This window comes from Brassica napus, chromosome C3, assembly GCF_020379485.1.
Source record: "Brassica napus cultivar Da-Ae chromosome C3, Da-Ae, whole genome shotgun sequence".
Classification (NCBI taxonomy): domain Eukaryota; kingdom Viridiplantae; phylum Streptophyta; class Magnoliopsida; order Brassicales; family Brassicaceae; genus Brassica; species Brassica napus.
This window is the reverse complement of record NC_063446.1, coordinates 568,992-581,972: the sequence shown is the minus strand read 5'-3', so window position 1 is coordinate 581,972 and position 12,981 is coordinate 568,992. Positions and strand designations below refer to the sequence as shown.

General features: G+C 32.5%; 3 protein-coding genes and 1 non-coding gene across 9 annotated transcripts; 2 read left to right on the top strand and 2 right to left on the bottom strand.

Moving 5' to 3' along the window:
- Window positions 1–4,620: 4,620 nt before the first annotated feature.
- On the bottom strand, window positions 4,621–5,969 carry LOC111204208 (dual specificity phosphatase Cdc25-like). The gene is made up of 3 exons (XM_022698444.2): window positions 5,772–5,969; window positions 5,396–5,534; window positions 4,621–4,998 (listed from the first exon to the last, which is right to left on the bottom strand). The coding sequence occupies exons 1-3, from the start codon at window positions 5,897–5,899 to the stop codon at window positions 4,828–4,830; spliced, it is 438 nt and encodes a 145-aa protein (XP_022554165.1). The 5' UTR covers window positions 5,900–5,969; the 3' UTR covers window positions 4,621–4,827.
- Window positions 5,970–6,002: 33 nt separating this feature from the next.
- On the top strand, window positions 6,003–6,075 carry TRNAF-GAA. Its single transcript has one exon. It is a non-coding gene; the product is annotated as a tRNA-Phe (tRNA).
- A 448-nt stretch (window positions 6,076–6,523) lies between these two features.
- Window positions 6,524–10,614, top strand: LOC111204205 (FAD synthase-like). Of its 3 annotated transcripts, none has more exons than XR_002656608.2 (17): window positions 6,524–6,757; window positions 6,882–7,000; window positions 7,402–7,447; window positions 7,534–7,691; window positions 7,768–7,885; window positions 7,981–8,063; window positions 8,328–8,387; window positions 8,476–8,703; window positions 8,842–8,938; window positions 9,026–9,076; window positions 9,179–9,259; window positions 9,404–9,475; window positions 9,592–9,654; window positions 9,760–9,875; window positions 9,981–10,038; window positions 10,114–10,166; window positions 10,241–10,614. XR_002656608.2 is itself a non-coding variant. In XM_022698442.2 (17 exons), exons 2-17 carry the CDS (start codon window positions 6,900–6,902, stop codon window positions 10,316–10,318), a joined length of 1,491 nt encoding a protein of 496 aa, XP_022554163.2. In that variant the 5' UTR covers window positions 6,525–6,757; window positions 6,882–6,899; the 3' UTR covers window positions 10,319–10,614. The 3 variants fall into 3 exon arrangements, 2 of the variants coding, with proteins under 2 accessions (XP_022554163.2, XP_048607732.1); XM_022698442.2 differs by having other exon boundaries at window positions 6,525–6,757; window positions 9,732–9,875; XM_048751775.1 differs by having other exon boundaries at window positions 6,682–6,757; window positions 6,872–7,000; window positions 9,732–9,875.
- Window positions 10,578–12,868, bottom strand: LOC111204207 (transcription factor-like protein DPB). 4 transcript variants are annotated; one of them, XM_048751778.1, is made up of 9 exons: window positions 12,555–12,868; window positions 12,254–12,342; window positions 12,108–12,151; window positions 11,968–12,030; window positions 11,746–11,886; window positions 11,589–11,657; window positions 11,399–11,497; window positions 11,239–11,309; window positions 10,578–11,140 (listed from the first exon to the last, which is right to left on the bottom strand). In XM_048751778.1, the coding sequence occupies exons 1-9, from the start codon at window positions 12,692–12,694 to the stop codon at window positions 10,819–10,821; spliced, it is 1,038 nt and encodes a 345-aa protein (XP_048607735.1). In that variant the 5' UTR covers window positions 12,695–12,868; the 3' UTR covers window positions 10,578–10,818. The 4 variants fall into 4 exon arrangements, with proteins under 4 accessions (XP_048607735.1, XP_048607736.1, XP_048607733.1 ...); XM_048751779.1 differs by having other exon boundaries at window positions 12,254–12,339; window positions 12,555–12,865; XM_048751776.1 differs by having other exon boundaries at window positions 11,746–11,892; window positions 12,555–12,860.
- Window positions 12,869–12,981: the final 113 nt, after the last annotated feature.

The following is a 12,981-nucleotide window of genomic DNA, read 5'->3' as shown; positions in this document are numbered from 1 at the left end:
AACTTCTCCCGAAAGATGACACGTGGCATAAAATATAGTTTTACATTTTAATATTACTAATTTTCGAAAATTATAAATAATATGTAAACATACAACATAAAAAATGAAAAAACTACATTAAACATATGTAAAATTACCATTTTTCACTTAAAAAAAAGACGGCTTATCTCCATAATGTAACATTACCGTTTTATAAAAAAAAACAAAAAATATTATATATAATTTCGAAAATAATAAATATATGTAAACATACAACATAAAAAATGGAAAAACTACATTAAACATATGTAAGATTACCATTTTTCACTAAAAAAAGATGGCTTATCTCCATAATGTAACATTACTATTTTGTAAAAAAAGAAACATTATATATAATTTCGAAAATAATAAATAATATGTAAACATAAAACATAAAAAATGGAAATACTACATTAAACATATGTAAGATTACCATTTTACATTTAAAAATAACAATATATGTAAACATACAACATAAAAAAAATAGAAACTTTACATTAAACATATGTAAGATTACTATTTTTATCTCCATAATGTAACATTACCATTATATAAAAAAAAAACATAAATATAACTATTTGACTATTTGTCCAAGTTCTTCTATTAAACATTGCCGTTTTACATTAAAAATGGAAAAAACCATTAAGATTTAAACACCTATCTTAAAATATAAAATATAGATATTAACTAAATATAAAGTATAAGAAAGAGAAATACTTAATATATAGAAAAATAAATAATAAGTAAATATTATAAATATATAAATATATGAATTATATATACAATAATAAGTAAATGCACAATTTTTAAAATATGGAAAGAGTATATTAAATATTAAACATATATCTTAAAATGTAAAATATAGATATTAAGTAAATAGAAAGTATAAGAAAAAGAAATACACAACTTAAAAACAATGGAAAAAGTATATTAATATTTAAACATCTATCTTAAAATGTAAAATATAGATATTACGCAAATAGAAAGAATAAAAAAAGGAAATACACAATTTGAAAAAATGAAAAAAGTACATTAGTATTTAAACATCTATCTTAAAATGTAAATCTATCTTAAAATATAAAATTATTAGTAAATAGAAAGTATAAGAAATAGAAATACACAATATAAAGAAAAATAAATAATAAGTAAATATATAATACAAGTAAATACACAATTTAAAAATGGAAAATTACATTAAGATTTAAAAATATATCTTAAAATTTAAAATATAGATATTACGTAAATAAAAAGTATAACAAATGGAAATATACAATTTAAAGAAAATGGAAAATGTACATTAAGATTTAAACATCTATCTTAAAATGTAAAATAGAGGTATTAAGTAAATAAAAAGTACAAGAAATGGAAATACATATACAAGAAAATAAATAATAAGTAAATAATGTAAATATATAATATATGAATTAAATATATAATAATAAGTAAATACACAATTTTTTTTAAAAAATGGAAAAAGTTCATTAAGCATTAAACATCTATCTTAAAATGTAAAATATATAATATAAGTAAATACACAATTTAAAAAAATGGGAAAAGTACGTTAAGATTTAAATATCTATTTTAAAATATAAAATATAGATATTACGTAAATAAAAAATATAAGAAATGGATATAAACATTTAAAAAAAAAGGAAAAAGTACATTAAGATTTAAACATCTATCTTAAAATGTACATCTATCTTAAAATGGTAGTAAATTATATAAAAATGGAAATATCACACTAAACAAAAGAAAATAAAAATGTATAGTTTTACATCAAGAAAATCCCTATAAAATTCATTATTCCATCAACATCAACCTCACACTATCAAGGAAAACTTCAAAGCACTCGAGCAAAAAAATGGTTCCACCATCAACTCTTGCCATCCCAAAAACCTTTAATGACCTTGAAGGGGATTTTTTATAACAACGAACTTTTTGTTAGGTGGATTCATTGTTGGGAAACCCGCAACTTCCAAAAGCCAAACTTATTCATGGGAATTGAATTGTTTTTCATAGACTCAAAGGTATTCTTACAAATTTAAATTAATCTAATCCATAATTTTATTGTTAATATTCATACTAACTCTTTCATGATCAAACCATTACAGTTAATAACCATTCAAGCGTTTATCCCGAAACACTTCTTTCCTCGCCGAATCAGGTATTGGTTCATGTTGGTTTAGTATTGTTTTTGGTTTATTAACCGATTTAGGATGGTCCTATTGTAAACATAATTTAAGTTGGTTTAGCATATATTATGCTTAAAATAACTTAAATTAAATAATAGTAATATTATGCTTAAAATATAATTTTAGAGAGTTTTCAAATATAGTTTACAGAACATTATAGGTGATGAATTTAATTTATTAAATTAAATAATAGTAATATTATGCTTAAAATATAATTTTAGAGAGTTTTCAAATATAGTTTACAGAACATTATAGGTGATGAATTTAATTTATTAAATTCGTTTATTACTTAAAACTAAGTTTTTTTAAAAACATACTGAGTTATAAATATCAATGCTGGATTGGTGAGTATAACATGAAGACAAAAATATAAATATTTCATTTTCAAGATAAGAAATTCAGCTTTTATTCAGTTACTCAATAAATAATATCTTAAATTATTTTTTTTAAATATACATAATTTATATATATATATTAATCTTCCAAACTTAAACTATTATATTATATATGAATAATGTTTTAAATAAAAATAATTTCTGATTTAAAAAAAAATAAAAACAACAAATGGTTATTTTCAAATAATTGATGTAATTTACATTATACTACCATTTAACAAGTATTAGATACGTTTTGATATATCATTATTTTCTATTTTCAGAAAAAATAAATTGTTAAACATCAATATTATCTAGGTTAAGTATACTAACAGCACAAATTCTCACAAAAAATATTTACATAAACATTATAATACAATAATTTAATCAAAAAATACAATTCAAAAAACAATATTCAAAAGAATAGTTATATACTTAATATTTGAAAATCAAAGATATTTTTGCTAAAATTGTACTTACCTGGCCAAGGAGATCGACCATTTTTTTACGGATCGATCGATTGTTGAGCATGTGGTCGATCCGAAAATACTCTGCAGTTTAATTAAATATCTAAAACATTTATTTCAACACTCAACAGATAGTTTTGCTATGATAACTAGATAGCCAACAAAATTACAAAAAAATATTTAAATAGTAAAAAATATGTTAATTTAACGTGTCCAAATTTAAAAATAAATTTTAATTATGACATGCATTTTAACATTTATATAAATATATATCATAACCTAAATATAAATAATTTAACAACTTAAATTAGAAAAAAATAAAAATCTCGGGCGTAGCCCGGATTAATCCCTAGTTTAACTAAATTAAGACTAGCGAAATCACAATAGACCTATCATTCAAATTGAAAATACACTGGTTTAAAAGCAGACAGAACATATAGTACACATAATCACATACCACTAAAAACCGATTTTGGGAAAAGCAAAATAAAATATTTGTTTTAAATTCTCAAATTTTTTGTAGAAAAATTACATAGATACAAAACTCCAAATTTGTTTAAAAAAATTTATTGATATCTTTACCAAATCTTACATCCCACAAAATCTCAGTGCTAGCTCTAACACACTAATCACATTTTTTTAATATATTGATAGCAATGTTTTTAAACCCTATCCGGACACTGAACCAGACGACTTACAGGGTTGCTGGGTCACTGGGTCGACCGCAGATGAACCGCGGGTTAATAAATGAATTAGTTTTATTATATAATAATATACAGCTATGTAAATAAAATATAGGAACTAAAGTTTAATATTTTGTAAATGTTTTTAAACATACAAAATATCAAAAAAATAGTTTAGACTATTTAAAATACTTAACTTTAGTTTTTTATATTTTTATTTTCATTTGACATACAAAATATCAAAAAATAGTTTAGACTATTTAAAATTTTATCTAACAAGGTATGACATCTAAAAAAATCAAGACATAAAATTTATGAATATTTAAATGTCTAATGTGAATAATAAATTAAACTTTAAATACAAAATAAACCAAAAGTAAAAGATCATTGTAATAAATTGTCAATAACGAAAATAAACTAACATCAAATCACATCAACTAATTTTGGTTCTCTCTACCATCGTTCATTTCATTTTCTTCAGATGGCATAGTGAAATCTTCATCAAAATCTAAAAATCACAAATATAAGACTGAAAAGAGAAAACCTAACTCTTTTTTTTTTTTAAACATCACCTAATTTTTTAATTGGAAATTTAGAATATAGAGCATTATCTAAAAAAATAATTTAAAACTAAAAAAAAAAGAAATCAAAGTTATTTATTGGTTCAACCGGTATCGATTTCCTGGTTTTACTGGATTTTTGCGGGTTTCTAAATATAGGGGTTTTCACAAAATCCAAACCGGATTTTTTCTAGGTCACTGGATTTACTGGTTCAACCTCGGGTCCGGGTTGGGTTTCAAAACACTAATTGATAGACTAGAGTTTTCCAAATTCTTCAACTAGGCTTTGTTAATCAGCAATAGAGTTAGTCATTGCAAGTGTTGAGAGTTATATAAAGACAATAAACGTGGCTTTGACGACGTCCGATACATATCGAAAGGGCTCTTTAATATTGTGATTGTCAATAGAGAGAGGTAACAACAACCAGGCATAATGGCCAAGAGATTATTTTATGAATAGTAGTAATCATCATATCTCTGATACACATTGACAAATGTGGAGATCAATTAGGTTTCCAATGGTTCAGTAAGGCTTAGGTGCAGTCGCCTTTGCAAGGAACGTCGGCGCAGCGGCAAACCGGTTTACCAGCAGCTTCCCAGCCATTGAAGCCACGTTCCAAGATCATTATGTTTTTTATTCCAGTTTCTTGTTTCTTCTCGTCGAGGTAATTCACCAGTCTTCTAGCACATGTTGGGCCACGAACCTGCAATGAATGTGGTTTCAGAAGGTCAACAATCACACTTCATCTTCGATGTCATTTCTAAAGAATGCAATGAAAGGTTCCTACACGATGGCATGCATTAACCAATCATACAGCAAAACAGTTGCAAGATCATGTGAATTTTACTATTTTGAAGATGAAAAACTGTAGCAGCACAACACAAGAGATTGAGATCAAATCTAAAAGAACCTCCACTTACAACCTATGAAACATGAGCGAGTTATAACTAAAAACTCTAACTAATTGAAATTTTCACCAAGAAAGAGTTCATCTTCATCCTCTTACGCACTAATACAAAGAACCATTCAATCATAGTCGAGTGTTCCTTCATTAATGTAACCTCAAAAGTGTGTAATAAGAGAGAGAGAGGGAGAGAGACCTGGCTCAAAGCACAATGGAAGACAAGTGTGTCTTTATCCTTGACATTTTGAACAAGATGAGAGATCCTGTCTTCAAAAGAGCCACTAGCATAGTGTAGCGAGCCAGCTATATGCCCATCATAGTTCCTCTCTTCATCCCTTGAAAACAAAACAATTGGTAACAAAGTCTCGATTTTTATAGCCATAACTATGTTGTATTACAAATAAAAAAGTTGGATCCTTTATTAACTTGTCAGCCAATTTAACCACAAAAGCTTTTGTTCCAAGCTCAGCTCATGAGATTCCTAAGAGCAATCAGATTGATTCGATCTAAAATTATTGCTGAAAGGATTTAGATTAGCGACTCAAAACGGTAGTGTAATTTGAAAGTCAAACCTGACATCGATGATGGCTATGTTGGGACGACGATGAAGAGGAAGGAGCTGAGTTGAGGTGATGTAAGAGATGCTTCTCGCCGCCATCTTCTTCTTCTTTCTGCCGAAGAATGAACATATGCTTTTCATCACCGTCTTTTAGTAGAACACCTTCCTCTTTCTACGAACATGATTAATTGTGCTTCGATTAATTTTGACATTGTATAAATATATTCACAGAGGTAAATAACAAGCGGGGATAGCTCAGTTGGGAGAGCGTCAGACTGAAGATCTGAAGGTCGCGTGTTCGATCCACGCTCACCGCAAAAAACGTTTTTTTTAGTTTAAAACTCGATTTGAGACCTTCTACGTCATTCAGCGGGTTCGATCTGCTGCGTGAAAAAAACAAAGTCCTTGACCGTAACTTTTCTTTATAACTATTCTTCGTATGAAAACGAAATTTATTAAACTTTTTTTTATTTAAGCGGAAAAATATATCTACCAATAAATGTGTAAGAAATAAAGATTTTAGGATGACGTTTTGGTATTTCTGGTTTTTACAGTGTCAGTTAAACTATGATTGTATTTGATAAAAGCTAATAAACCCCTTTTATTAAAAATTTATGTATGCTGGTGAACTGCTTAGATTCTGACCATGTTCTAATAAAATGTTGCAGGGAAAATTTTAACTCCTTTTTACAATTTTTTTTGTTTTTTTGCAAAGAAGAAAATCTTGAATAAGCAAGCTTTTGTCTCTCTCTGCTTTTTTAATTCATAAAATTTTGTTTTTTTTATGTTCACATTTGGAAATTTTTGGTGGGTTTAAGATAGATCGGGTGTGGCAATAAAGAATTGAAACTGTGGAATATAATAAGGATGAAATAAATAAAAAGATCAATAAAGTTGCAATTTTTATAGTACAAGAAAGTCTCCTTTGTGTTATCTATCATCATCTCCGGCAAATCTGATAACACTTCCGACGCGATTTTCGAGTCGCCGGAGTTAAAGGTGAGCACTTTCAGCTTACCCACAAGCTCCTCAATCTCTCAATCTGATTCCAATTTCAAAGCATTAGTTTTTATGGTTTACTAGATTTTTGATACTTGAGAGCATTTTTGAATTGTTGCCACAGGGGAGAAGAGAAAGAGAGATGGAGATCGACAAAGCGATCGGAGAAAGCGACGATAAGAGGTTGAAGACAAAGTACAACAACGCCATCTTCGTCATCAAACGAGCTCTTTCTCTTTACTCGTAAGTTCTCCTCCTCTTCTCTTCCACCTTCAGATTCATTTCATTTGTCTTACAAACTTTGACCGGAAAAATAGTTTAATTTGCTATTGTCTTGTTTTAAAGAGAAGCTCTTTCTTATGATGGAATTAGTTATATGATCTTGCTTTTATGTATGTTGGTGAACTGCTTAGATTCTAAACATGTTCTCTCTGTGACATTTGAGGATGAAGAAAAGTAATAATATTTTTCACATTTGTATTTGTACTAAAATGTTAATCAAGATCAGGTCTAAATAAAAATGTGTGTGTGTCGTGTGTTCATTTTATTGTGTAACTGTGTATGCTGTACAAACATTACATTACGGTTGAAGATCATGTATTGAAATCTACTTTACTGATTCTTGAAACTCTCGGCTTCTGCAGTATTGAAGAAGTCACCTTTAGTTTCAATGGAGGAAAAGATTCCACTGTAAGTTCAAACTCTTCTGTTTGGATCTGCTTTTATCTTCCTGATTTTCTCAGTAATGATAGGGACTCTTTCATTATGATTTTTAGGTGTTACTGCACCTTCTCAGAGCCGGCTATTTTTTGCATAAGAAAGAGCTGAGCTCTTCTAATGGAGGTCTATCAAGTTTTCCTGTCCGGACCATATACTTCGAGAGCCCTTCTGCCTTCACGGAGATCAATGCTTTCACTTATGATGCAGCTCAAACGTAAGAAAATGTTCTGTTCCCAAATGATTTTTTTTTTCCTTCTGTTTGGCTAATCATCTCATTCTATTATTGACAGTTACGGTATCCAGCTTGATATCATCCGTCAAGATTTCAAATCCGGGTTGGAGGCATTGTTAAAAGCTAACCCTATCAGAGCTATTTTCCTCGGCGTACGAATTGGTGATCCTACTGCTGTAAGCTTCTCTTCAAACCTCAAGTATCAGCATGGTAGAATTTGTGAAAAGTTTGGATCATTGTGATTGATTGCTTCTCATTTTTTATATTCCAGGTTGGTCAAGAGCAATTTTCTCCTAGCTCCCCTGGATGGCCACCCTTTATGAGGGTCAATCCTATTTTGGATTGGTCATATAGGTATCCTTTTTTCTCCATAATCATATCTTCTTATTGCCTTCTCTCTTGGTTGCTCTTTCCACTAAATCTACAATAAATATGGATTGGTGGTTTTATTTATGAATCAGCGTGCAATAATCATGAGTACAATTTTCCTGATATATTTGTTATAAGAATAAAGCTTATTGATGCATCAACTTGCACTCGTGGGTCACTGTGACTGGTACAGCCACAATATAGCAGTTATGGTTTTTTTTATTCTGATTTTTAATGCTTCCTGTGCAGAGATGTTTGGGCGTTTCTCTTAACTTGCAAGGTCAAGTATTGCAGTCTTTATGACCAGGGGTAAAAGTCCTTCCCCACAGTTTCACTTCTAAAAAGTTTTGTTCTAGCCTAGTGCGTCTTATATCGTGTCTCATCTCTGACCATACAGATATACATCAATTGGGAGTATTCATGATACTGTACCCAACGCGTTGTTGTCTGTTAACGACACAAGCAGCAAAGAGAAATTCAAACCTGCTTATTTGCTTTCTGATGGGAGGTTAGAGAGGGCAGGCAGAGTCAAGAAAAATGCTGCACTCAAGAATGACGTAGGAAGTGATTCACAAAACCACGAGGTGCTTTTGGCTTCAGTTATTGCTGTTGGCGATGAGATTCTGTAAGTTATTACTTCTTATAATATTAGATATAATGTATATGACAATGGAGTTAGGCCAGCCACACGTTGAAAGGTTTGTGCTTATTCTACTAGGTGCAATGAATTTCTTCCAACCCATTTATATGTTCCATAGCTCAGGTCTGGCACTGTTGAAGATCAGTTAGGACTGTCTCTGTGTAAAAAGCTGACTTCTGTTGGTTGGTCGGTGCAACAGACTTCTGTTCTTCGGAATGATGTGAGTGAGATTTACTCATTGCCTTTGTTGCATCAAATTAAATTGCGTATTGTCTCTATTAATGCTTCACTGCGTTTCTTTAATCAGATAGATTCTGTATCCGAGGAAGTTGACCGCCAAAGATCTATCTGTGATATGGTAAGTCCGTTAAACAAATGATCATTAAACCAAGGAAAGAGAGGTTTTGTGTTGGTAAGATATAACTGACAGTTTTTTTTTTGTGATTGGTGCTTTTTGGAGGTGTTTATTTATGGAGGAGTTGGTCCTTTGCATTCAGATGTTACTCTGGCTGGTGTTGCTAAGGCATTTGGGGTTCGCCTGGTACGTGTCTCTTTCATTTTTTGACTTATGGTTAAGATAGTTTGATAAATGCCATAACATCTCAATGCATCTGAGTGTCAGTAAGTGGAAAAAATGACCACGCAATTTTAATATAAGAAGCTAATAAAGTTTGTTTTTATTCAGGCGCCTGATGAAGAGTTTGAGGAATACCTGAGGCATCTAATCAGCGAGCAGTGCACAGGTGACAGGAATGAAGTGAGTTTTGTCATGAGAATAACCTTTTTAATGAATTTATCTATCTTCAGACAAAATAGCTAAAGTTTTATAGCATATGGTCTCTCTCACTAGGTTAATTGCTTTTGTCTTTTCAGATGGCTCAGTTACCGGAAGGAATTACTGAACTACTGCATCATGAAAAGCTTTCAGTGCCATTGGTAGGTGCTCTCAGAACTCTTCAAAAATTTCATTTTTCTCCTTTCATACCCATTCGATCACTGGTCAATTTATGTAGATCAAGTGCCGCAATGTGATTGTTCTAGCTGCTACAAACACTGAGGAGCTCGAGAAGGAATGGGAGTGTCTGACCGAGCTAACCAAATTGGGTGGAAGTACATCACTCATGGAGTCAAAGCGCTTGATGACATCTTTGACAGATGTATGTTTTTCATTTCAACTCCATTTTCTTTTGCCATAACTTTGCTACTTTTTTGGTTTTCATGCAAGCATCTGGATTTGCTGTTTTTTTTTTCATGGAATGCAGGTTGAAGTTGCAGAACCTCTTTCCAAACTTGGTCTTGAGTTCCCAGACATATATCTTGGTACCTGTCTTTAGTATAATTTAATATTCAGAGCATCTAAAGTCTCTCTGTATATAACCACAATCTTCTTCACAGGGTGTTACCGGAAATCCAGAAGAGGTCCTATTATCATCTGCTTGAAGGGAAAGGTACACTCACACAAGCTCTGGTTTCATTTATTTCCTTCAATACTCTCATAAGTTTCGTTGTATTATTTGTTCAGGATAATGCGCGGATTGACTCAGCCGTACAGGCTCTATGCAAGAAATTCAAGGAAGGTGTATTCGTAGACATGAAATAGATACAGGGTGAGTTATTGGTCGAGCTTGAGAGGCAGCTTCAATGGCCACCACTTGAATGGCTTCTATGTACTGGCCACAGACACTGAGAGGAAGCAACCGGAGAGAAAGGATACACTTATAAAGAAACCGCAGCAGTTGATGGTAATGTTGCATTCTAGAATGATGATGGTTTTGTATTCATGAACGACTTAAGAATGACCATGGTTATGTTGCATTCTAGAGACTTGATTCAAAAAATTGACCGCAACTTTGTTTGAATTTACAAGGCACAACTATGTTATTATTTAATGAACTACCTGAAACTGTAACTTTGTCCATGGTATAGCCTTAAGACCCAAGAACAGAGCAAAACACCTTATTACACTCCTTTCCCTCTGCTTAAGCTGGTATCTATCATCTGGGAGGCTCAAACAGTGAAGCAGTAAAACAGTGAAACAGTAAAAGGAAGAACATCATCTGTCTACAGAATTCTACATTAGCTTTCGAACTACGCTGTGTTTTAGTTCTCTGTCTTCATGCTCGACTTTATGATACCCGAGAGAGGCGGTGATGTCACCGGAGTATTACTGGCTGCGGAAGCGTTGTTAGTCACAGGCGTTGGAATGATTCGTGGCTGAGCATGAAGTTGATGATGAGACTGGTCCGTATCCACTTGCTGAGGCAGCTTAGGATCGGTGCTGAGGCCTTCTTTATTGTCTTCCGGCACGAAACTGTGAGAAGTTTCATGGCTGTTGTTATTGTGACCGTTCTTCAATGGCGGCTGGTCGCAAAATTTCATCATCTTGAGGACAAAATTGTCGTCGTGGAGCTCGAATGGAGTGCTGCAAATAGAGACAGGAGATGTCAATGTAAATCTAGTTTCATGAACAACATTTGGATGAAAAGAGGAGATCAAATATAATGTTTAAGTTCGTTTTACGTGTTGAAATCGAAATGCACGAGCTGCATGTCTTCTGATATTTCCACTTCTACGGTCGCATTTGGACGAGTCTGATGCAGAATAACAAACAACAATCAGACAATGACCGAAACTAGACCGATGATAATTGGTTTGCTTGTGGATCGGTAGATCAGCTTACCTGGACGAGGATAAATGGAAGAGTAACACCGCCACTAGGTGCATTTCCAGAGCTATACAAGTGTTCGTTTCTCCGTATCAGACTCTGAAGGCCAACATACTTTTCACACACACATAAGAAGGAAGAGGAACAATGTAAGAAGCTTTTATGATAAGATAGAGACAGAAGATCAAGCAGTGATGTTCAGTACATGTTCTTCCAGTTCTTGGGAATATTCAGTTTTCTTTTCAATCCTGTTCCTAAGTGAGAGTCGTTCAGCCTGCAAAGATTATAAACTCAATATTCAGTATTAAAATATTCTAAACGAGCTTTGAAGCAAACACAGCAAAGTAGGGGGGTTTGAAAACCTTTAATTCTTGAATGTCGCTCACGCTTGTGCGAGGAAGACCTCTCCACAGAATCTCTTTCTGATACTTGGAGACTATATCCATAGCCATGAGGACGTTTAAAGCATCGTATACTCTCCTTCTTATGTTCTTCTCATCATACTGTTGCTGTTTAAAAAGAAATTCAAATGATGTAATTCTATCGTAATTCATGTTATTAAACTATAAAAGAATCGCATATACCTGATCAGGGGATGTGTCATCGTTATTTGGGAGTGCAAACTCAGCAACAAGCTCGTCCGCAACCTGAAAGTAGTTTACACCCGTCAGATACCGTATTACAGAGCTACATCTTGTAATCAGTTCCATGAGATAACGTAAACCTCGTTGTAAGTAGTCCTTCCTTTGCTTTCAACCTTTTCACAAACTGAGAGGAAGCAGGAAGACAAGAAGAGTTAAATGAATAAACAAAAACAAAGAAGCTTTCATCTTTCATCCACAATTCAAAGCTATAAAAACTTTAAGAGACCTTTCAAGCTAAACTGACGAAGGCCTCTTCCATTTTTATCAGGACCAGACGCACGCTGTCCCCTCCTCTTCTTCTTCTTCTTACCACTGCTATAACATTAACGATCAGTTAAACAAAAGAAGTATTCAAAGAGGCAGAATCTTTAAACATTTTTGTGTACAAAGCTGAAGTCTTTTACATATCAGGAAAGAAAAGATTCAAGCTTTGTAATAGAATAATCCACACACACAATGTAAATGGATAAGTTCGATAAAACCCTAAATCGAAGAATAGAGGTGGAAAGTTGAGCAATTTGACATACCCAGAAGCTAATTGAGAAGCAGGATCGTCGCTAGCAGGTGTGGTAGCTACGGTGGTGGTTTGCTCGGTGCGACTTGAAGGAGATCCCATACTGCCGCTAGAGGACACCGATTGAGCTGAATTGGAGGGAGTAGTTGTCATTCGACTTGATTTTCGAGGAAAGCCCAGATGATTGCTGACTTTAATTCGAATTTCGCGGGATGCAATCGGAGAAAAGGGATGATTTTTGAATTTTGACGGAGGAGGAGGAATCGATCTGAGAAGACGAGATGATATCGATTAACCTGCAACTAAGCATCCAGTGTCACAAAAAGAAAAGCCCAGGCCCATGAAGAATAAGTTTGACTATAGCCCTTTTAAGTCAAACTCAATGGGCCGAGGATAGCTCCGTCATTTTACACCGAGTCAGGTAAAAAGAAGTTTTTAAA

Bases quoted from the DNA above. Each gene is read 5' to 3' on its own strand.
- LOC111204208 (XM_022698444.2), bottom strand. From the start codon at position 5,899: ATGAAAAGCATATGTTCATTCTTCGGCAGAAAGAAGAAGAAGATGGCG. The intron at 5,535-5,771 runs GTTTGACTTTCA...TTTGTTTTCAAG, and splicing joins ATAGCCATCATCGATGTCAG to GGATGAAGAGAGGAACTATG. The intron at 4,999-5,395 runs GTCTCTCTCCCT...CATTCATTGCAG, and splicing joins TCCATTGTGCTTTGAGCCAG to GTTCGTGGCCCAACATGTGC.
- LOC111204205 (XM_022698442.2), top strand. From the start codon at position 6,900: ATGGAGATCGACAAAGCGATCGGAGAAAGCGACGATAAGAGGTTGAAG. The intron at 9,077-9,178 runs GTAAGTCCGTTA...TGCTTTTTGGAG, and splicing joins AAAGATCTATCTGTGATATG to GTGTTTATTTATGGAGGAGT. The intron at 9,260-9,403 runs GTACGTGTCTCT...GTTTTTATTCAG, and splicing joins AGGCATTTGGGGTTCGCCTG to GCGCCTGATGAAGAGTTTGA.
- LOC111204207 (XM_048751776.1), bottom strand. From the start codon at position 12,694: ATGACAACTACTCCCTCCAATTCAGCTCAATCGGTGTCCTCTAGCGGC. The intron at 12,031-12,107 runs GTTTACGTTATC...AACTACTTTCAG, and splicing joins GAAGGACTACTTACAACGAG to GTTGCGGACGAGCTTGTTGC. The intron at 11,141-11,238 runs GTAAAACGAACT...CTCTATTTGCAG, and splicing joins GTGCATTTCGATTTCAACAC to CACTCCATTCGAGCTCCACG.